At 40.1% G+C, this 24,974-nt stretch overlaps 2 protein-coding genes across 2 annotated transcripts in view; both read left to right on the forward strand.

Annotated features, from left to right (window-relative positions):
- LOC311498921 (uncharacterized protein) overlaps positions 1–24,974 on the forward strand; it is a 225,241-nt gene that overhangs the window by 37,064 nt on the left and 163,203 nt on the right. The window contains exons 2-4 of the mRNA XM_084559706.1: positions 376–2,179; positions 2,261–2,434; positions 22,549–22,722. Coding sequence (XP_084415832.1) covers positions 376–2,179; positions 2,261–2,434; positions 22,549–22,722 — 2,152 coding nt within the window. The remainder of the gene's footprint in view (positions 1–375; positions 2,180–2,260; positions 2,435–22,548; positions 22,723–24,974) is intronic.
- LOC311498939 (stonustoxin subunit alpha-like) lies at positions 4,058–5,757 on the forward strand. The gene is made up of 2 exons (XM_084559738.1): positions 4,058–4,169; positions 4,404–5,757. Exons 1-2 carry the CDS (start codon positions 4,085–4,087, stop codon positions 4,928–4,930), a joined length of 612 nt encoding a protein of 203 aa, XP_084415864.1. The 5' UTR covers positions 4,058–4,084; the 3' UTR covers positions 4,931–5,757.

The following is a 24,974-nucleotide window of genomic DNA, read 5'->3' on the forward strand; positions in this document are numbered from 1 at the left end:
CAATCACAGCTACTACTGCTAACCTCAACAACCACAAACTAGCATTCTGGTTGGAGAAGTCTTCATGTTGAATGCTGTCAACAAGCAGCCTTTCAGATCAACATGATTGTGTTCTGATCATTTAACTTTGATTATTATTCAGCAGGAGGAGCTGGCTGACTGTCTGCAGAGCAGTAAGAGGATTTAACAGCTTTAACTTGATGGAAAGAGGAAATGGAGGAAACATGGGAGAAGTTTATATTTCTAGACTCTGATGTTAATATGATGAAAACATCTGAATCACATCTATGAATTCTTCTGGACTGAAAACAGTCACATGTGAATGTTATTAAAATGAATGACTTCACTGATTCATTACATTTCTTGTTCATTCAGGAACTCGTGCTGCAGAGTGTGGACGTAAAGTTAAATCTACTCTGAAGGAGAAGTTCCAGTGTGTGTTTGAGGGGATTGCTAAAGCAGGAAACTCAACCCTTCTGAATGAGATCTACACAGAGCTCTACATCACAGAGGGAGGGACTGCAGAGGTCAATGATGAACATGAGGTCAGACAGATTGAAACAGCATCCAGGAAACCACACAGACCAGAAACAAGCATCAGACAAGAAGACCTCTTTAAAGCCTCACCTGGAAGACATGGACCAATCAGAAGACTGATGACAAAGGGAGTGGCTGGCATTGGGAAAACAGTCTTAACACAGAAGTTCACTCTGGACTGGGCTGAAGACAAAGCCAACCAGGACATCCTCTTCATATTTCCATTGACTTTCAGAGATCTGAATGTGTTGAAAGAGAGAAAGTTCAGCTTGGTGGAACTTGTTCATCACTTCTTTACTGAAACCAAAGAAGCAGGAATCTGCAGGTTTGAAGAGTTCCAGGTTGTGTTCATCTTTGACGGTCTGGATGAGTGTCGACTTCCTCTGGACTTCCACAACACTGAGATCCTGACTGATGTTACAGAGTCCACCTCAGTGGATGTGCTGCTGACAAACCTCATCAGGGGGAAACTGCTTCCCTCTGCTCGTCTCTGGATAACCACACGACCTGCAGCAGCCAATCAGATCCCTCCTTACTGTGTTGACATGGTGACAGAGGTCAGAGGGTTCACTGACCCCCAGAAGGAGGAGTACTTCAGGAAGAGATTCAGAGATGAGGAGCTGGCCAGCAGGATCATCTCCCACATCAAGACATCACGAAGCCTCCACATCATGTGTCACATCCCAGTCTTCTGCTGGATCACTGCTACAGTTCTGGAGGATGTGTTGGAAACCAGAGAGGGAGGAGAGCTGCCCAAGACCCTGACTGAGATGTACATCCACTTCCTGGTGGTTCAGACCAAAGTGAAGAAGGTCAAGTATGATGGAGGAGCTGAGACAGATCCACTCTGGAGTCCAGAGAGCAGGAAGATGATTGAGTCTCTGGGAAAACTGGCTTTTGATCAGCTGCTGAAAGGAAACCTGATCTTCTATGAATCAGACCTGACAGAGTGTGGCATCGATATCAGAGCAGCCTCAGTGTACTCAGGAGTGTTCACACAGATCTTTAAAGAGGAGAGAGGACTGTACCAGGACACGGTGTTCTGCTTCGTCCATCTGAGCGTCCAGGAGTTTCTGGCTGCTCTTCATGTCCATCTGACCTTCATCAACTCTGATGTCAACCTGATGGAAGAACAACAAACTACATCTCTGATGTCTAAAGTCTTTAGAAACAAACCTGAACTAACACGTCTCCATCAGAGTGCTGTGGACAAGGCCTTACAGAGTCCAAATGGACACCTGGACTTGTTCCTCCGCTTCCTCCTGGGTCTTTCACTGGAGACCAATCAGACGCTCCTACGAGGCCTGCTGACACAGACAGGAAGTAGCTCACAGACCAATCAGAAAACAGTCCAGTACATCAAGAAGAAGATCAGTGAGAATCTATCTGCAGAGAGAAGCATCAATCTGTTCCACTGTCTGAATGAACTGAATGATGGTTCTCTAGTGGAGGAGATCCAACAGTCCCTGAGATCAGGAAGACTCTCCACAGATAAACTGTCTCCTGCTCAGTGGTCAGCTCTGGTCTTCATCTTACTGTCATCAGAGGAAGATCTGGACGTGTTTGACCTGAAGAAATACTCTGCTTCAGAGGAGGCTCTTCTGAGGCTGCTGCCAGTGGTCAAAGCCTCCAACAAAGCTCTGTAGGTGGATTTAGGAACTATTTGAAACATGATTCATTTAGTAAATGACAAATAAAACATTTGATGTTGATTCTTCTTCAGGCTGAGCAGTTGTAACCTCTCAGAGAGAAGCTGTGAAGCTCTGTCCTCAGTTCTCAGCTCCCAATCCTCCAGTCTGAGAGAGCTGGACTTGAGTGACAACAACCTGCAGGATTCAGGAGTGAAGCTGCTGTCTGCTGGACTGGAGAGTCCTCACTGTAAACTGGAAACTCTCAGGTCAGGATACAGTTGGTTGTTGATCAGTTAAATCCTGATTTAGGTTCATGTTGGTGCAGAAGTTCAACATCTGGAGGATTTTCCTTCTTCTTCTTGAGTTTGTGATATTTTTCTATCTCCAGTCTGTCAGGTTGTCTGATCACAGAGGAAGGCTGTTCTTCTCTGGCCTCAGCTCTGAGCTCCAACCCCTCCCATCTGAGAGAGCTGGACCTGAGCTACAACCATCCAGGAGACAAGGGAGTGAAGCTGCTGTCTGCTGGACTGGAGGATCCACTCTGGAGACTGGACACTCTCAGGTATGGATAGACAACAGGAGCTCACACAGTGTCGGTTTGTCGGTCACACTTCATAATAATGTCACACTATGAAGCATTGGCAAAGCATTAGTAAACACTTAATTGATCATTTATGAAGCATTAGTCCTACATTAATATATCATTAGTAAGCAGTTGATAAATGCAGCTGTAAATGCTTCATTCATAATGTATAAGCATCTGTATAACATGTTTAATAATTGCATTTTCATTCTTTACCAATGATTAGTTTCTCATTTATAAATTCAAAATTAATGTATTCACAAACTAGTTACTAAGGAGTTTTCAGTGGTCCGTAAGATAATTTACAAAGTCTAAGTAAAGGAATAATATTAACTGTATATATTCCTATATTACTATTTAAATGTACATTTATGCATCTTATTATTGACGCATGTATTAATAGTTACTAAGTGTGTTAATAGATGGTTTGTAAACATGTAATCTTTCTGTAATTCATGGTTAATGAAGGTAGTTCTTAACCATTTATTGATTGTTAGTTAACTTAATGTAAAGTGAGGACTATTTATGCCTTATAAAGCATTTATAAAGGCTCAGTTAACAGGAAATAAAGACAAATACAACTCAGTGATACAGAACATCCATATATTTATTTCAACTTTACATTTAACATTCAACATTACATTGTTACTGCTATTCAAGCAATACTTTAACAATTTAAAAACATCAATATTAAAGTGAACACATCTGGGCTGTAACAAGGAATCAGTGATGAAGTGAAGACTTTCAAATTGTTCTCTGCACTGACCAGAAGTCCTGTCAGTCCAGCTCTTCATCTCATGTTGGACGTCACTGCAGCCTGTCTGGATCAGCTGGAGGAAGACTATACACAGACAAATAGACATGTCAAATAATGTTATATAACATACTGAATATAACTCTTAGCACTGTTCAACAGGTCATCATTTATTTAAGGAAAAAGGCTGAACACCACAGTCATCAGATTATGTTCTCAGTGTGACAGTGTTTGTTCTTGTTTAGTTCCAGGCTTATTTCTGACAATCACAGTCAAATGAATGTACAAGTAAACTATTTTCACTTGTGTAAGACACCACTGACATATATTTAGCAGGCCCTTTAACAGTTAGTGACAAGAAGGTGTCTGTTTTAGACAGAATATTAATACAAAGGATCACATTTTGGTTTCATGATCAATATTTGACAGTGGAGACTGAGCTCTGTTTATTTCTACATTTCATTATCTTTCAGACAGTGAAACATCAGAGACAGTCTATACTGATGAGTTTCAGTCTGTTTCTGTGTCTCACTGATAAACTGATGAACTCTGCTTCATGTTGAACAGCAGTTAGGACTCATGTTGGATAGAAAATCATTCTGTGTTTCTCCCTCCAGGATGGACCATGGTGGAGAGCAGTGGTTAAAACCTGGTCTGTGGAAGTGTAAGTTTGACTAATGATGATAAAACATCAAAGTGTCAGTTTGTCTTTAAATCCAAAGCTGATATTTGTGGTATTTATTCATTCAAACATCACTGACAAGAGAATCCTGACTAAAAGTATCATCATTAAACTTTCTATTAATGAACAACAGATCAGTGAGTAAAGAAAGAATAAATCCATCAGATGTGTCAGATGATAAACTGCAGCTGTGTTGTGTCTTTTTCTCTCCATCAGATTTCTGTCAACTTGAAGTGGACACAAACTCAGTCAACAGATACCTCAAACTGTCTGACAACGACTGGAAAGTGACATATGTGATAGAGAAGCAGCCATATCCTGATCATCCAGACAGATTTGACTGGTATCAGCTGCTGTGTAGAAATGTTCTGACTGGTCGCTGTTACTGGGAGGTTGAGTGGAGAGGAAAGGTTCATATATCAGTGAGTTACAGAGGAATCAGAAGGAAAGGAAACATGAAGGACTGCTTGTTTGGAGGGAATGATCAGTCCTGGAGTCTGATCTGCTCTGATTTTGGTTACTCTGTCTGTCACGATAACAGACCAACATCCATCTCCTCCTCCTCTGTCTCTAACAGAGTATCAGTGTATGTGGACTGTCCTGCTGGAACTCTGTCCTTCTACAGAGTCTCCTCTGACAAACTGATCCACCTCTACACCTTCAACACCACATTCACTCAACCTCTCTGTCCTGGATTTGTCTTCTGGTCATCTGGTTCCTCAGTGTCTCTGTGTTCTCTGTAGGAAGGAGAGTCTTTGAAGTGACAGCAGCTTCAACTCTGAGGTTTAAATGTTGATGGTGGATGATGTTTCTCTTTGGTTTACAGTTGAATCACTGATTGTGATTTGATGTCAGAATATGTTTGGTCTTAGAAGTAGTGAAATGATCTCCTAACCACTGAACTCCTGGAAGAACTGGACTGACTTTGATGATCACTTCTATCTGGATAATCCTGGACACATGAAGATCAAACTGAGAGGTCTCATGTCTGAAACTGGTTATTGTGAATTCAGCTCTACACGTATCCTGAAGTACAAACAGTATTACTCTATATTTTCCATTTGCTGAAGTAGAAGTTTTCCTATTAAAATATTATTCTACTCAGTGACCACATTGTGTTACTTTTGCACTGACTCTACTATTTCTGTATTTTCATTTTTATTCAGCCAGTTTTTTCCTATTTTTGTAATCACATACGTTTATGTCAGAAATACATTCTACCACTAAGTAAGATCAAGGAGTCAAGTTTTCATTTGTGTCAAACACAGCAGTACCAGACCTACAAGAGGTCTCCTTTCACATCTGCCTGCTTCTGAAGCACACCTCCTCTGTCTTGGAGGGACAGCGTTGATCAGCAGATCCAGACCCTTGTTGGACCTGAGCCTGGTACCTGCAGAGTTCTGGCTGGACTCACTGGAAGGTCCCATACGTTGGCTAACCTTTAACGCTGTTTGCTATGGTGAGAGGTGATGCTGGGTAACAAACAGAGGAAACATGTTCACTACAGAAAGAGATGATAAGTTTCCTAAAGTCCTTTTTTTTCTTTGTCTAAGTCGCGTGGCCTAATAAGTGTGTAAAAATAAAATCTCTTCATTTATTACCAGATGGTGGTGTTCATTCATTCAAGGCTGAAGACTGAGGTCAATGCATCTACAGTTTACTACTTCTGATAATGACATTGATTAATCTTATTCATTTTATCAGTCTAATGTCAGAGGCAAACCTGAGAGCAGTCTAACCAGTTCAGTTTTCAGTACCTAAAGTATAGTTCCACTGCTCTGCCTCTGAGACATTCTGTCTTGGTCGTCACACAATTCAAAAAGATAAAGTCTTCACTTACAATCACATATGTTTTGTTCAAAACATCTTCATAAAACCTTCTCAACACAGAGAAGAACATCCTGAAGGCACAGCTGTATATGAAAGTTAAAAAGTATGACACTAACTAAACACCAGTTAAGAATTTGACTTCAGTCATCAAGATAACTTCACTGACAGCTGAGTCATCAGTCAGAAACACACAGTTTAAATGCTGCTGCTGGTTGAAAGCTACATTTAGTTCCTGATAGAGAGATGGTCTGAGTCCAGTCCAAACCAGCCTGGAGACAGACATCGAGGACAAAATATTACAGGAGACCACCTGGAATCTGTGTGTGTGACTTCAGATGAAATCATGTTTGGATTTATTTTATATACACAGACCAAAATACAAGAAAGTCCTGTTTTGTTTATATAAATGATTGTAGGATTCTTAACCGCTGCAAATTGTCTGAGTATTTTTAATTGATAACATTTATCAAACTAAATATCTAAACATGACATAACCAATGTCCTTTGCAGTTTGTTTCACTTTAAGGTTTCATGACTTATCTTCTATAACTCATGGTTGGTATTCAGCTCCAGTATTCATTCTTGATGGAGGAAGTCAGTATTTCATGTTACCTGGATTTAATCTGGTCTCCACTCCATGATTTGGTCCATGATCCTGGTTATAACAGTTATATTAGAGAACAGCAGATAAACAACAGTGTCTTGTTATTCTTCCTGTTTACTTAATAGTGTCAGGACCACGTGGTGTTTGGTATTTTTTTCAGTTCAGTTTTCTGTCCCTTTTGTCGCTTCCTGTTTTATTTTGTAGTGTGAGTCTCATGACATCTGTCTTCCTGTCTAGTTCTGTCTCTGATTGCTTTCCCCGCCCTCATGTGTTTCACCTGTGTCTCGTTGTCTCCCTCTCCCCCGTGTATTTAAGCTGTGTTCCCCACTCCTTCTGTGTCAGATCGTCTTTTTGGGTTACCTGAAGCGTTCGAGCCCTTTTCTTCGAAGTATTTTCTAGTCGTGACCTTAGCCTGTCGTTTTTGCCTGCCAGATAATTGTACCTTTGCCAGTATCCCGACTTCCTGGTTTTGACCCTGCTACTGAAATAAATGACCTCCGAGTTTGCCTGATCCCTGACTCCTCCATTTTGTACACCTGTTCTGTACCTGATAAATATTAGTTAATGTACACCTTTTTAACCAGTCAGGATCAAAAATTCTGAAAATAAAACTATTCATGTATTCTCCATAACACCTTTAGTTAACTTAGTGAATGACAGATGATCTCAAATAAAATTTAACACTTGTACAGTTTGTCGTCTTTTATAAGATGAACAAACAGTTTGTGGTAAAGTCATGTTTGTGTCTGGCAGCTGACTGAGCTCTTTATTAGTTTCACTTCTTGTCAGGTTTAACTTTTCAGAATTCTTCCTCATTTTACTTCATGTTTGTCTCAAAGAAGGTTTCATCCTCACGGCTCTTTTTACTTTTATCAGGTTGTAAAGAATCAGTCATTTATCCTCTGGAGGTGAAGCTGTCCATCTAAAAGCTGCTTTTAATCTACTCTTTCCAGCAAGACAGAAATGATCATCTAGCAAAGTAAGTTTTCATCTAATTAAATATCAAATCTGTTTAGATTGTAGTTTGAGCTTCTCTTCACACTGCAGTGAGTTGTATTGTGTTTTGTTTCATGGACTGTAACACACAGAAGAGTGTAGTGAGGAACAAGCTGATAGTCAATGTGTATTTCTCCCTATAATTATAATCTTCAACTTTCTAGTAAATAAGTAAATAATAATAATAATAATAATACATTTTATTTGGGGCGCCTTTCATGGCACTCAAGGACACCTTACAGCAACAAACAATAACAACAACAGATAAAATAATAAAATACTAAATTACTAAAAGAATGTTAAAGGGAGTACGCCTGTTTAAAAAGGTGGGTTTTCAGATGTGGTTTAAGTAAATCAATCACTGCCTTCATGAGTTCCTGATCAAGTATGATCTGTATCACTACATAACAGACAGCAAAAGAGTATGAACAACATAGGAGAGTAAAAACGTCTCAAAGGAGGACTGGATGTTAGAAGACAAATGACATTATAGAATAAAACAACTATCACTGCTTAGATGCTTTGTTTCAGTTCCCTACATGGATCATGTGATTACAGCTGGTTTCTCTGGTTGTGTGGTAATCACATGCTAAAGCTAACTGGACACTTCCTGTCAGTGAACTGTTCACTGAATTAGAAGGACTAAGCACTCTCTGCAGCAGCTGTAAAGTACAAGACAATATCTATTTAAGCGAAAGTGAGTCACAAACAAAGAGTTTTATTTCCTGTTCTGAGGATTTCAGAACATGTCAGCACATGAAGGACAGACTGTTGACACTCTAAAGAAGTCTCTCCAACTCAGAGCAGCTTTTCACTTTAACAGCTGCTTACATTTATTCTTTTGTGAAACTTTCGTGATTGATTATAATTTTGGGGAAAATTCACAAAAGGAAAAAAAGAAAACTTGAATCTTTTTAATTTAAAGTATAAAGTCAAATGTAATTATTTTTAGTCAACTCTCTCCAGCTGGAGTTACAACCTTCAACACTGTATTCTTCTTGTTTCATGGTCGATTTTATTCTGAAGAGACTTTGGACACACTTCATTTCCTCTCCTGTACAGAGTCCAGGTGAATTTAAGGCCACGCCCATTAAAACTACCACAGACATGCGCAGACTATTCATTCTCATCAGTTTATCAAAAAGAAATCATCTCAACACCATAATTGGATCATTAGATGCAGAAAAAGCATTTGATAAAGTCAACTGTAACTTTCTCCTCACCGCCATCAAAACATTTGGTTTTGGGGAGTCATTCACCCAGTGGATTAAAATTCTCTACAACTCACCTTCAGCATCAGTAATAACAAATAATTATACATCACAGCGCTTCACATTACAACATTGCACAAGACAAGGATGTCCACTCTCTCCGCTATTATTAGCTATTTTCATTGAACCTCTCGCAGCTGCCATTTGTCAAGCCACAGACATCACAGGAATACAAACACACTCTTCCCACCACAAAATCAGTTTATATGCAGATAACATCCTATTATATCTAACAGACCCCATAACTTCCCTTCCCAAAGCTATAGATATTATATCGTAATTTTCAAGAATCTCTTATTATTCTATAAACTGGTCAAAATCTAAAATCCTTCCAATCTGTCAGGAAGGCTGGAATGCTGTGACTAGAAAGCTCCCTTTGACAGTAACCGGTAACATCAGGTATCTTGGCATCAACGTTTCCACCAAGCTGTCAGAGTTGTTCTCCCTAAATTTCACACCACTACTAAATAGTATAGAAGAAGACCTCGCTCGCTGGAACAATCTACCCATTTCATTAATAGGAAGAATAGCAGCAGTAAAAATGTCCATTTTACCTAAAATAAACTACCTTTTTGCAATGACCCCAGTCCAACCCACTTCTCAATGGTTTAATGCAATAGACTCTGTCATAAATAAATTCTACTGGAAACACAAAAAAACACGAATCAAACTTTCCACTCTGCAGAAACCAAGAGACCATGGAGGACTGGCTGCCCCAAATTTCAAATTATATCACCTATCAAATCATCTACAATATATATCCAAATGGTTACAATATCCACAGCTATCGCAGCAACCCTGGGTAGAGATTGAACAATACGACTGCCAAGAAATATCAATATCAGATCTCCCCTTTCTTACACAACCAGTCAAAAAACACAACTGTTTCAAAAACCCATATATAGCAGTGACTCTGACAGCTTGGTGGACATCCAACCAAATCTTATATCCCATATCCCCCAATAAACTCACTCCACTGTGGCACAATCCGGATTTTCAAATTACAAACAAGCCATTATTGTCACGTCTTTTTTCATGTCTTGTCCTTCGTCATGTCTTAGTTTCTGTCATGTTTTCAGTCATGTTTAGTTTTTCTGTTCTGCTTCCTGTTTTATTTTGTTAAGGTCTGGTTTTTCTGTTTGTGTTCCATGTCATGTTGTCTGTCATGTCTTTCGTCATGTCCTTCGTCATGTCTTTCATGGTTTAGTTTCTGTCATGGTTTTGTTATTTTCTGTCATGTCTTTCCATCATGGTTTAGTTTCTTGTGTTTCTGTTTATTGTATTTTGTTAAGTTCTCGGTTTTTCATAGTCATGGTTTAGTGTTTAGGTTTTCTGTTTCCTGTTTTATTTTGTTAAGTTCTGAATTTCCTGTTTTGTTACTCCATGTTTTCTTTTGATTAGATCATTGGTTTCACCTTGTGTTAATTCTTCATTTGCTTCACCTGTGTCTCGTCACCCCGGTTCCTCGTGTGTGTGTATATATAGCCCTGCCTTCCCCTTTGTCTCTGTCGCGTCATACTACTTGTTACTGCTTGTTTCCCATGTTCCATGTTACTACTTGTTACAGCTTGTTTCCATGTCATAGAGTTTCACGTTATCCATGTGTCTTGCCATTGTTTTTGTTCATGCCATAGATCCATGCCAAGTCATAGTTTTGTTAGTGTTTTTGAGTTTTGTTTGCTTTTTGGATTTCCTGCCACGTCAGCAGCGACCTTAGTTTTTGTAAGTTTGTATTTTTTTGTTAATTAAATATCTTTCGCATACTCCTGCCTCCTTCGAAGTCCTGCATCTGGGTCCACACACCATTCCCCGCTACCCCCGTTTGTGACAATTATGTTTTCAGATAACCGCAGGAATAACACATTTGGAGCATATATTTGATCACAACACACTCATACCCCATGACATACTAAAACAACATTATAACATTGGCAGTAACAGTTTTCTACAATATTCTAAAAGAGAAAATTAATATAATAAACAATACTTTGCAAATACCCCCATTGTTAAATCAAATAAAATTACTATCCACCCAGAAGAAAACATTTTCAAAAATATACAAACACCTAATACACATTGACAATAACCTCCCGCCAACCATAAAAGACTGGGAAAGGGACCTTGGAACCACCAACGATATTACAACCTGGATAGGCATTTACAATAACACCTTCTTAATGTCACAAAATTCCAAACTACAACTTATTCAATACAAAATTTTGCACAGAGTACACTTCACCCAAAACATATTATACAAAATGGGAATGGTAGAAAATAACATCTGTTCACACTGTACAACAAACACTATAGATGATTACCTTCACTCCATCTGGCTCTGCCCACCAATTCAGAAACTTTGGACAAACGTTATTAATACACTTTCTCTAGCTATAGGTCGCAGTATTCCAGCCTCCCCAACTATATGTCTGCTAGGAGACCTCTCTGTAGTTGAACCGCCACTGAAATATGAACAACCAATATTGATCACTCTAACAGTCGCTAAAAAGACTATCCTCCTAAACTGGAAGGACAGAACAAAAATCACAATATCTCAATGGCTACTCCTATTATCCGACCACATCGATACAGAAAAACAAATAGCATTAAAACACAATCAGACTGACTCATTTTATACATACTGGTCACAACTCAAAAACATGTGCTTAGGGGTCTATAGTGTCCCGGATGTTCCCCAAAACCCCGCCAGCACCCCACATATGAATGACTGAGCCGTTTGTTGTTATTTCTGTTACATATGTTTTTTTTTTCTTTTTCTTAAACTGTTATTTATTGATTGATTGATTTATTTTTTTCTATTCAATAGATAAAGGTTCTGTCAGCTATGTTTTATTTCTTTTGGAGGGGGGAAAAAAACCATCCATCTACACTGCTATAATTCTTATCATGAAAAATATTATTTATCTTATTATAATTAAGCAAAACATAATGTAACAGATAGCATTGAATTCTTGTCACCCTCTCCACTCTTTGTTTACTAGTATTGCAATTTCTTTATTTATTTACTTATTTATTTATTTTCATTTTTTTTGTTTTATTTATTTATTTTTCTTCACCCACCCTCACAACACCACACGTACAACTAGCACAATTTATCTTATTCAATGTTCTACACTGTTTTTGTCCTTGTCCTGTAAGCACCTTGCTTGTTTTTCTTTATCAATAAAAAATAAATAAATAAATAAATAAAATAAATAAAACTACCTGTGAACGGAAGAGAAGCAGCTTCTTTCCACCACACACGAAGGTAGAAAGAGTCAGTAAATCTACCTGAGGTGAGTTCAGCAGGTGAGAGACCCAACATCTGTAAATGATTAACTGGATCATCATCATCTTTCTTCATCTTTAACCGAAACACGGAGGAAACGTGGCCTCAGGTTAGAAACCATTTCAAGTTGATCAAGTTAACCTGGTTCAAACATTTAATGTCACTTAAAAACGATGCGTACAAACTTCCAACATGTGGTGTTTGTAAATGACTTTAATCAAATGAGATCAGACTGGTTTCCTCTCTAACGCTGCTCTCCTGACAATTAGTTTCTGTTCATTTAAACCCAACCGACTCATCTAGAGGACAGATATCAGTAGATCTGCTTTAAGTTCTGTTTTTAAATGTTGACACAGCTCAATAAATAAAATGAATACTAAAAACTGGCAGGTCAGTTCAGATTAACAGATGTTGCTTGAAAAGTTAACATGTTCTCTGATTCCTGAGCATATGTTGTATTGCTTTGACTGATTGTGACAATATTCACTTAATGACAGAGACATCTACACCCACTTATGACTTACGTACACAGGAGTGTAAATATAGATGTCACTGACAGATAGACAGAGCACACTGTGTTATTGGCTCAGCTAATATCATTGTGTCCTCTCCTTGCTGCAAGTAAAAGATCCTTAAGGCAACCTTGTCTGGAGTCTGTTTCTTCTCTTCTCTGAAGTGTTGGTAATCTTGAAGACTTATTTGACAGATGTGTTGGTAATGCTGGCGTTATGGAACCAGGAAGTGAATTCTGGTGAAATGATTAATTCATCTGTTTATTTAAATACTTTAATTTGTGTGAATATCTAAGAGAAAAAGAAAAACTATTAAAAATGTCCTGAAACATGATTACATGCAGCATTTAAAGATGATAGAGTCAAAGTATTGATAAAACAAAAACTAAACCTTTTAATTTTTATCTGTTGACTAAAACAAACAAAGTTGTTAAGTTGTATGAGACTTAACTTTCTACTGACGTGGTTAAAAAACTAAGAGTGTAACAAGTCAAAAACCAAAACAATAGACCAGGAAGTAGACTCCGTGGTGACAACTGGTCCATGGATCATTGTGTTCAGTAAATAAACCTGGTTCTTCTCCAGATTCCTAGAAAAATTGAATCCATCTGGGGCCTTTCTGTCTGGTGATTCTAAACTGGTCGTAGGTGTGAGTGTGAATGGCTGTCTCTCTCTCTGTGTTAGCCCTGTGATAGACTGGAGACCGCCTCTGGCCCAATGGCAAGTGGTTACAGAAAACGAATGAATAGAAACAGGAAATGATTATTGACTGTTGCCATGACAACTACTCTGTGAAGCAGTCCCTTACAAATGTGAGAGTAGGATTTTTTTTTAATAAATAACTGCAGTGTGTAATTCAACTTTTGTTAGTAACTGGTGAAGGTAGAGCAGAGCACAGCATTAACCAATCACCAGTGAGTCTAGAGGAAGTGTGGGCGGGGCCTAGATGACGTGGCTCCACTCTCAGACAGTACTGCTCACAAAACTCACAAAATGGTGCCATCCGTATCGTATACTAGAGTCAGTTTGACCAATGGGATGAAGTGGAGACGTGTCGTCCATTTTTTTTTTACAGTCTATGGACTAGAACGATACCACAACACCTGTTCATGAGAAGCAATTCTGCACTAAAAGAGTTTAAAGTCATTTAAATAGGCTATACTATCTTTATTTACACGTTTCTAACTTTATTTTGAGGGTTTACTCAAAAAGACATGCTTTCATTTTCAAAAACTCATTCATTTGCCATATTGTGTGTCCCAGCTCCATTTTAGCGCCTGTCTGATCATTGATCAAATGATCAAAAATGATTATTATTGAGTTAACATTAAGATATACCAGATTATTGATCAGCTCTCAGGCTGTTATACTATTTCTGAATTGTGGTTTTGGACTCACTTTTTGACTCAAATGCTCTCACATGTACACGTCAAAATGCTCTCACATTCACATGTCAAAATGCTCTCACATTCACATGTCAAATGCTCTCACATATACATGTCAAAACGCTCGCTTTCACATTCACATGTCAAAACGCTCTCACATTCACATGTCAAAATTGAAGGCGTTTGAGTAGAAAGGGAAGACGTTTGAGTAGAAAAGGAAGTTGTTCGAGTAAAAGCGGAAGTCGGGTGAAAGCGCGAAACAGACGCAAAATGGGTTAACTAACTGAAACTGTATTGGTGGTTTGCAGTCACGTGATTCCAATGACGCGCACAATTCAGATGGGAGGCAGGAAGTGGAGAACGGTAATTAGAAATGATGGAAACTCGAGTAGGGTGAGCCTGCACGTAGCAGGTATTATGAAGAAGTAGAAAAATATTATATAATAATAATAATAATAATACATTTTATTTATAGGCGCCTTTCACGACACTCAAAGTCACCGTACAAATTGTTTAAAATAAAACACAATTCAATACACGAAATAGTTAAAATAAAACACAATTAAAGTACACACAAGCATAATACAGAACATAGAATGACAGATAGAATGGGAGATAGAAGTGAGACTATGGAATGGAGTAGGCCTGTCTGAATAAATAAGTTTTGAGCTGAGATTTGAAGGTGGTGACTGAGTCTGAATTTTTTAAGTGTTCCGGTAGGGCGTTCCACAGGCAGGGGGCTGAATGGGAGAAAGCTCTGAACCCCATGGTGGTCAAGCGAGCAGGTGGGATGGTGAGTTGTTGTGATAAGGATGACCTAAGAGAGCGGGCAGGAATGTTTATTTGGAGCAGGTTAGTGAGGTAGTGAGGGGCGAGGTTGTTTAATGCCTTGAAGGTGAGAAGTAGGACTTTGTAGTTGATACGGAATTTGACAGGGAGCCAGTGGAGTTGCTGCAGGACCGGTGTTATGTGACTTATGGAGGGGGTTCTAGTGATGATTCGTGCGGCGTAGTTTTGAACCAGTTGTAGCTTATGGATGGATTTGTCAGGTAAACCAAATAAGAGGGAGTTGCAATAGTCCAGACGGGACGTGACCAGGCTATGGACAAGAGTGGCAGTATTTTCAGGTGAGAGGGATGGACGGAGATGGGAGATATTGCGTAGGTGAAAATAGGCTGAATGGGTGATGTTGTTAATATGAGAATGGAAAGAAAGAGTGGTGTCAAGGATGACACCCAGACTCTTAACCTGGGGAGAGGGGGAGACTGGGGAATTGTCAATTTGAATAGAGAAGTTGTTTATATTAGATAGGGTGGTTTTGGTGCCAATGAGAAGAATTTCAGTTTTACTACTGTTGAGTTTGAGGAAGTTGGTGGAGAACCAGGTTCTGATTTCCTGAATACAGTCCGAGAGGTTAGTGGGTGGAAAGGTGGAGCTGGGTTTGGTGGACAAGTAGAGCTGGGTGTCATCCGCATAACAGTGGAAATTAATATTATACCTATGAAATATCTGGCCAAGGGGAATGAGGTAGATGATGAATAAAAGAGGACCAAGAACAGAGCCTTGGGGAACACCAGAGAAAAGGGGGGATGGGCGGGATGTAAATGTTTTTAACTGAATGAACTGAGTGCGGCCAGAGAGGTATGAGATGAACCAATTGAGAGGTGTGTCAGAGATACCAATGGAGGCTAGTCTATGGATGAGAATGGAGTGGGAGATTGTGTCAAATGCTGCGGTTAGATCAAGGAGAATGAGAATTGAAAGGAGTCCTGAATCAGCAGCCATAAGGAGGTCATTGGTGATTTTTAACAGAGCTGTTTCTGTGCTGTGTAAAGGGCGAAAACCAGATTGAAATTGTTCATATAGGTTATTGTCAGAGAGGTGGGCATGGACCTGGGATGCAACTGTTTTTTCGAGAACTTTAGATAAAGGTTACTGAAATTGTTGGGGTCTGCACCAGGTTTCTTGAGTATAGGGGTGACTGAGGCTGATTTGAGAGACAAAGGGACAAGACCAGAGGTGAGAGAGGAATGAACAAAGGCAGATATAAGAGGGGTGAGAGAGTGTATGGAGGCTTTAACAAGACCAGTTGGCAGGGGGTCGAGCTGGCAGGTGGATGGCTTAGCTTTCCTGATGAGGTCAGATATGTCGGAAAACGAGGGCAATTTGAAGTTAGAAAATGTAGAGGAGATAGTTTGGGCAGGTGGGAGGGGTGAGGTGTGTGTACTGTGAGCTAGCTGTTGGTGGATAGTGTCAATCTTTGTGTTAAAAAATTCCATAATGACGTTGCAGTAATCAGTTGAGTAGAAGTGAGGGGGAAGAGAGTCCGGGGGTTGTAGAGTTTTGTTAACCAGAGAAAAGAGAGCCTTTGTGTTCCCATCATTTGAATTGATTTGATTTGCAAAATAAAGTGATTTGGCAGTATATAGCATGGCCTTGTAGTGGAGAATGTGGTTATGGAACATGTCCTGATGTATGGTGAGGCCAGATTTCCTGTAGCGGCATTCAAGTTGACGTCCTTTAGCCTTAAGCTGACGGAGTTCGGGTGTAAACCAGGGTGCAGAGTGGGTGAAGGTGACAGTCCGTGTTTTCAGTGGAGCCAGGGAATCGAGGAGATTATGAAGTCCAGTGTTATAATGGAAAAGCAGTTCATCGGGAGTGGATAAGTGGTTGAAGGGGGGAAGGGCAGTGATGCCAGTATTCAGAGCAGTTAAGTCAATGTCCTTAATATTACGAAATGATATAATGCGAGGTAGTTTAGATTTAATGAATTAAGTATGGCAGGGTGATAACTCAATATTGTATATCATCTTTAGCTGGAAGTATATCAGGATGATTTTGGGATATTATGACAGAGTTTTTAAACAAAGTATGAAATATTTTTAATACCTATCTGTAAGAAGACAAATATAAAAACACAAGTACAATATACAGAGGTGCCCAAAGTACACATATTCTTTACTCAATTGGAAGAACAGATACTTGTGTAAAAACAGACTCATAAAAGTAACTCAATTGATTCAAATTAATTTACTCAATAGCATTAAAACATTTCATATATAGAATATATTTGGCAAAGAGGATGAGAGGGAGTAAGATAGGTTAGTTGTATAATTTACAAATTGTATTCATCACGGTAGAGGTAATTGTTTAGGATGAATTCTGAGGTAAACAAATACATGGGTATGATACATAGTTATCAAAACAGTTAATGTAACATGGCTACATGCAACCTCCATGCATTATTCTGTATTTCACGGAGGTGGAGCAATGCATCTGTGTTGTCGGTGCACGTCGCTTCTGCATCAGTGTTGGTCTGATCTGCTTTTCTGGCCCTCAATCTTGCCTCATGTTGACGTGATGCCTCTGTCACTGGTTTACCTCTCTGGTAGCCAAGATGAACGTAGGAGACCAGTCTGGAGAGTTTACATCTGTGACTGCACTTGGGCAGCCTAGATAAAATAAATGTGATTAACACCATGCACTGAGAGGAGGGATAACTGCAGTTTACATCATGTCATTAGTCTATGAAATAATTCTCCACCGTTTTCATATTAAGTCTATAGGGCCATCCCAATCACAGATCTGACAATATACTGTATATATATATATATATTTGTTAGATGAATCTGTCCAGACTACCAAGACTGAATTGTACATAGATAGACAATGTCATCAGTTTGAGAACGACTGGTTGTGATAGCTAACGTTAGCTAGAAATGCTAAAAACAAAGACACTGGAGATCGCCACATAGCTTAATGTTAGAACTCCAAAGGGTAATCACAAATGTATAGCTATATAGCTATGTTTCTAATAATATTATAATACCCTGTTCTGTATTTTTGACAGTTTTAGCCAGCTCTGTAAGTAGCTTAATTACTGTAGCCTTACTTTTCACGAAGTGGTCACTGCAGACACAGGCGTTGTCGGCCTCCGCTCTCTCTGACCAAAGGCATGAACTGAAGAGGTTTTTCAGTCAAGTCCGTCGCCGTTTTTGGTCAGTTTTTTAAATTGACTTTGTGGGTTACCACTTTGGGAATTCTAAACACACTTTTTTTTGTTTTCCCCGGTTAGTACAGCCATATACTACACAAAACTTGAGCATTTTCCTGCCTTTGTCCTGCCTGTATCCTGCCTGCAAGACACTTCCTGGCCCCCATCTGAATTTTGCGCGTCATTGGAATCATGTGACTGCAAACCACCACTGCAGTTTCAGTTAGTTAACCCGTTTTGCATCTGTTTCGCGCTTTCACCCGACTTCCGCTTTTACTCGAACAACTTCCTTTTCTACTCAAACGCCTTCCGTTTTTATTCAATTTTGACATGTGAATGTGAGAGCGTTTGACATGTGAATGTAAGAGCATTTTGACGTGTATATGTGAGAGCATTTGACATATAAATGTGAGAGCGTTTGACATGTGAATGTGAGAGCATTTTGACATGTATATGTGAGAGAATTTGACATATGAATGTGAGAGCATTTTGACATGTGAATGTGAGAGCATTTTGACATGTATATGAGAGCATTTGACATGAATGTGAGAGCATTTGACATGTGAATGTGAGACCATTTTGACATGTGAATGTGAGACCATTTGACGGGTGTATGTGAGTGTTTTGCATTTGACGTGTGTATGTGAGAGCGTTTGACGTGTGTGTGTGAGAGGGTCATTCTGAATAATGTCCCTCATAGAACTCCCTCCCCCCTCACATACGACAGTCAGACTCCATCTCACTATTCAAATCACAACTCAAAATTCATGTGTTCAAATTGTCTTACTTTCTATAACTGGACCCTACTTCTTGCATAGCACTACTGTCCCTGTCCACTGTTTGTTGTTTTAATATGTTTTTATTCTCTGTTATGTGACCTTGGGTACCTGAAATAAAATGTATTATTATTATTATTGCAAGGTTGTATTGATTTTTGTTTTTGCATCTACATGACATCGTCCACAGTATGACTCTGTTTGAATACTCTCAGTCTGACCTTCTTATTTTAACATTCAGTGGTCTGTGACTATTTAAATGCATCATGTGATTATTAGACACTCTGATGTGTTTACAGACTCTGAAGTTATGAGGATGTGACGACGTCCTCAGATCAAATCCAGGACTGATGAGAGAGAATGAGCAGCTTCTTCTCAACACATGAAGGTGGAAAGTGTCTGAAAGTCGACCTGAACTGAGTTCAACAGGTGAGAATCCTACCAGAGAAATATGGAAATGTCTCAGCTGTTCCAGAATTCATTCTTTGTATTAGATTCTACATAAGACTCTGTGTGATTATTGTTTCACTCTGAACTGATTAGAAGGAACATGTCACTGTTAAAATGTTATGTCTTGTGTTTGTAGGAAGATCTAACAACAGAAATAAGACTCTCCTGTATCCAGTTGTGTCCATGGAGAGAGACCAGTCTAAGAGTCAACCCGTTGACTTCAAACATGGACAGAAGTCAGCTGATCCAGAGTAAGAAAAGAACAAATACATTTCTCTGACAAAGATAGGGCTTTCTATTTAAGCGTTGAGGACTTAAATTACAACATAACTCGGAATGTGTATTAATCTGCTTTATATTTTAACAGGATCCCTCAGCAAAGACCAGATCCCTCTGGAATCACATCTGTGTCCATGAAGAGTGACTGGTCTAAGAGTCACCCTCCCAACTTCAAAGATGAACAGCAGTCTGCTGATCCAGGGTCAGAATTAACACAGATCTATTAATCATTATTCAGTTCTGTTCATTCGACTGTCATGTTTTAGTCCAGAGTTTATCTGTCATTTAGTTTCCTCTGTTAAAACACCACATTCACTAATCAGAGCCGTGTTTGTTGTCCTCACCTTGTCTTTCTGCCATCAATGACAATGATAAAGAACACTGAAATAATTTTGTTAAAGATATTAGTTTAAATCAAAGATGTTTCTCCACAGACTTCAGCAGCAGATCTCAGTGGTTTCCAGTGATCATCATCACAAAGACCTGGACTCCATATTCATGGTGAGTAAATGTTCAATCACAGCTACTACTGCTAACCTCAACAACCACAAACTAGCATTCTGGTTGGAGAAGTCTTCATGTTGAATGCTGTCAACAAGCAGCCTTTCAGATCAACATGATTGTGTTCTGATCATTTAAATTGGATTATTATTCTGTTCCAGCTGCTGGAGGAGAACATCATCAGTTTTATGAAGAATGAGCTGAAGAAGATCCAGAAGGTTCTGAGTCCAGATTACCCAGAATGCTTAGAGAGTCAAAGGGAGGATGAGGAGGTGTTGGAGGGTGAGGATGAAGAGCAGAGGAGGAGCAGTGGAGATTTATTTGTGAAGATCACAGTGAACTTCCTGAGGAGAATGAAGCAGGAGGAGCTGGCTGACTGTCTGCAGAGCAGTAAGAGGATTTAACAGCTTTAACTTGATGGAAAGAGGAAATGGAGGAAACATGAGAGAAGTTTATATTTCTAGACTCTGATGTTAATATGATGAAAACATCTGAATCACATCTATAAATTCTTCTGGACTGAAAACAGTCACATGTGAATGTTATTAAAATGAATGAGTTCACTGATTCATTACATTTCTTGTTGATTCAGGAACTCTTGCTCCAGAGTGTGGACGTAAAGTTAAATCTACTCTGAAGGAGAAGTTCCAGTGTGTGTTTGAGGGGATTGCTAAAGCAGGAAACTCAACCCTTCTGAATGAGATCTACACAGAGCTCTACATCACAGAGGGAGGGACTGCAGAGGTCAATGATGAACATGAGGTCAGACAGATTGAAACAGCATCCAGGAAACCAGACAGACCAGAAAAAACCATCAGACTAGAAGACATATTTAAAGCCTCACCTGGAAGACATGGACCAATCAGAAGAGTGATGACAAAGGGAGTGGCTGGCATTGGGAAAACAGTTTTAACACAGAAGTTCACTCTGGACTGGGCTGATGACAAAGCCAACCAGGACATCCACTTCATATTTCCATTGACTTTCAGAGAGCTGAATGTGTTGAAAGAGAGAAAGTTCAGCTTGGTGGAACTTGTTCATCACTTCTTCACTGAAACCAAAGAAGCAGGAATCTGCAGCTTTGAAGAGTTCCAGGTTGTGTTCATCTTTGACGGTCTGGATGAGTGTCGACTTCCTCTGGACTTCCACAACACTGAGATCCTGACTGATATTACAGAGTCCACCTCAGTGGATGTGCTGCTGACAAACCTCATCAGGGGGAAACTGCTTCCCTCTGCTCGCCTCTGGATAACCACACGACCTGCAGCAGCCAGTCAGATCCCTCCTGAATGTGTTGACATGGTGACAGAGGTCAGAGGGTTCACTGACCCCCAGAAGGAGGAGTACTTCAGGAAGAGATTCAGAGATGAGGAGCAGGCCAGCAGGATCATCTCCCACATCAAGACGTCACGGAGCCTCCACATCATGTGTCACATCCCAGTCTTCTGCTGGATCACTGCTACAGTTCTGGAGGATGTGTTGGAAACTAGAGAGAGGGGAGAGCTGCCCAAGACCCTGACTGAGATGTACATCCACTTCCTGGTGGTTCAGGCCAAAGTGAAAAAGGTAAAGTATGATGGAGGAGCTGAGACAGATCCACACTGGAGTCCAGAGAGCAGGAAGATGATTGAGTGTCTGGGAAAACTGGCTTTTGATCAGCTGCTGAAAGGAAACCTGATCTTCTATGAATCAGACCTGACAGAGTGTGGCATCGATATCAGAGCAGCCTCAGTGTACTCAGGAGTGTTGACACAGATCTTTAGAGAGGAGAGAGTACTGTACCAGGACAAGGTGTTCTGCTTCGTCCATCTGAGCGTTCAGGAGTTTCTGGCTGCTCTTCATGTCCATCTGACCTTCATCAACTCTGATGTCAACCTGATGGAAGAACAACAAACTACAACTCTGTTGTCTAAAGTCTTTAGAATCAAACCTAAACTACCAAGTCTCCATCAGAGTGCTGTGGACAAGGGCTTACAGAGTCCAAATGGACATCTGGACTTGTTCCTCCGCTTCCTCCTGGGTCTTTCACTGGAGACCAATCAGACTCTCCTACGAGGCCTGCTGACGCAGACAGGAAGTAGCTCACAGACCAATCAGGAAACAGTCCAGTACATCAAGAAGAAGATCAGTGAGAATCTGTCTGCAGAGAGAAGCATCAATCTGTTCCACTGTCTGAATGAACTGAATGATGGTTCTCTAGTGGAGGAGATCCAACAGTCCCTGAGATCAGGAAGTCTCTCCACAGATAAACTGTCTCCTGCTCAGTGGTCAGCTCTGGTCTTCATCTTACTGTCATCAGAAGAAGATCTGGACGTGTTTGACCTGAAGAAATACTCTGCTTCAGAGGAGACTCTTCTGAGGCTGCTGCCAGTGGTCAAAGCCTCCAGCAAAGCTCTGTGGGTGGATTTAGGAACTATTTGAAACATGATTCATTTAGTAAATGACAAATAAAACATTTGATGTTGATTCTTCTTCAGGCTGAGCAGTTGTAACCTCTCAGAGAGAAGCTGTGAAGTTCTGTCCTCAGTTCTCAGCTCCCAGAACTCCAGTCTGAGAGAGCTGGACCTGTGTGACAACAACCTGCAGGATTCAGGAGTGAAGCTGCTGTCTGCTGGACTGGAGAGTCCTCACTGCAAATTGGAAACTTTCAGGTAAAAATAAAAACATTTCTTAAGTAGCATTTTGGTTTCTATGGAAGCCCTAAACGGCCATACATTCATACATTTTATTTCCTCCGTTTTCCCGTGACAACGAGTTAATTTCCTCCGTTTTCCCGAGATAACGAGATAATTTCATTTGTTTTCCCGTGATAACGGGATAATTTTCTCGAGATCTCGTGATAATAAAGCTTTGTTTTGCCGAGATAATGATATAATTAATTCGAGATCTCGAGGTAACGAAAATTTGTTTTCCCCGTGATAACGACATAATTAATTCGTGATCTGGAGAAAACAAAACGATATTGTAGTAGGCTTCTTAGATTATGCTCACTAATGTGTCTATTGTCTGTAATAGCAAGTGTCAGGCCTTGATTGAAAAGATATGTGACGCGGTTATCAATATGCTCCTGCTCCTCTGACATTGCTACACTGAATGATGTTTCCTGCAATGATTTAATATAGCCTACTACAATATCGTTTTGTTTTCTCGAGATCACGAATTAATTATATTGTTATCACGGGAAAACATTACAGTATAGGTATCTTTAGTTTGATATAGTAGAAAATGTCATTTATAATCGGACAAAATATTAATATAAATCATATAAAATGTGTAAATTCTACTTCTTCAGGCTGAGCATTTGTAACCTCTCAGAGAGAAGCTGTGAAGCTCTGTCCTCAGTTCTCAGCTCCTCCAGTCTGAGAGAGCTGGACCTGAGTAACAACAACCTGCAGGATTCAGGAGTGAAGCTGCTGTCTGCTGGACTGGAGAGTCCTCACTGTAAACTGGAAACTTTCAGGTAAAAATAAAAACATTTCTTAACTAGCATGTTGGTTTTGCATAACCATTCCCATTTAGTGTTTTTCACATCACAGTATAGGTACTCTTTAGGTTGATATAGTAGAAAATGTAATTTATAATCGGACAAAATATTAATATAAATCATATAAAATGTGTAAATTCTACTTTTTCAGGCTGAGCAGTTGTAACCTCTCAGAGAGAAGCTGTGAAGCTCTGTCCTCAGTTCTCAGCTCCCAGTCCTCCAGTCTGAGAGAGCTGGACCTGAGACACAACAACCTGCAGGATTCAGGAGTGAAGCTGCTGTCTGCTGGACTGGATAGTCCTCACTGTAAACTGGAAACTCTCAGGTCAGGATACAGCTGCTTGTTGATCGTTAATTCCTGAATTAGTTCATGTTGGTGTAGAAGTTCAACATCTGGAGGGTTTTCCTTCTTCTTCTTGAGTTTCTGATATTTTTCTGTCTCCAGTCTGTCAGGTTGTCTGATCACAGAGGAAGGCTGTTCTTCTCTGGCCTCAGCTCTGAGCTCCAACCCCTCCCATCTGAGAGAGCTGGACCTGAGCTACAACCATCCAGGAGACAAGGGAGTGAAGCTGCTGTCTGCTGGACTGGAGGATCCACTCTGGAGACTGGACACTCTCAGGTAAATATAAAAACAATTCTTAAGTAGCACGTTGATATTGTACCATTCCTGTTTAGTGTTTTTCCCTTTAATCAAAATGACAACATCCTTTAAAACACTGGTCGTTTTTTTTTAGCTAAATGTGATAGAGTGTGTGTGCAGGGCAGGAGCGTGGGTGATTGACTTCACATCTCTGGGGAAAAAGCTATCTCTTAGTCTGTTGGTTGTGGTTTTGATGTTTCTGGTACTTTTCCTTGAAGGAAGAGGTACAAACAGTCCATGGCTCAGGTGGGTGGAGTACAGCTGCCGTACTGCACTGTCACACTGAGGCACAGTATGTTTTCGTTGGTTGCTCTGTAGAAGTTAATGAGCACTTGTGAAGAGAGTCCACACCGCTTTAACTTCCTGGGAAAGAAGAGCCATTGTTGAGCCTCCTTCACCAGGTGTGAAGTGTTCACAGTCCAGGAGCAGTCGGAGAAAATGTGGATGCTCAGGAACTTGATGCTGTCCACATGCTCCACTGTCTCCCCATGTAAGCAGAGAGGAGTGTGTTCAGTCTTTCTGGTCCTCCTGTAGTCCACTATGACCTCCTTGGTCTTGCTGATGTTCAGGATGAGATTATTCCTGGAGCACCACTGAGTCAAATTCTGGACCTCTCCTCTGTAGTGGGTCTCATCATTGTTGCATATGAGACCCACCATGGTCGTGTCATCCGCAAACTTCACAACCATATTTGTGGGGTGGGTTGCAGAGTAGTCATGGGTAAAAGAGGGTGAAGAGGGCAGGGCTGAGAATACAACCTTGTGGCGTGTCTGTGTTGA

The sequence above is a fragment of the Chelon labrosus genome (genome assembly GCF_963514085.1).
Source record: "Chelon labrosus genome assembly, chromosome: 14".
NCBI lineage: Eukaryota > Metazoa > Chordata > Actinopteri > Mugiliformes > Mugilidae > Chelon > Chelon labrosus.

Bases quoted from the DNA above. Each gene is read 5' to 3' on its own strand.
- LOC311498939 (XM_084559738.1), top strand. From the start codon at position 4,085: ATGTTGGATAGAAAATCATTCTGTGTTTCTCCCTCCAGGATGGACCAT. The intron at 4,170-4,403 runs GTAAGTTTGACT...TCTCTCCATCAG, and splicing joins AAAACCTGGTCTGTGGAAGT to ATTTCTGTCAACTTGAAGTG.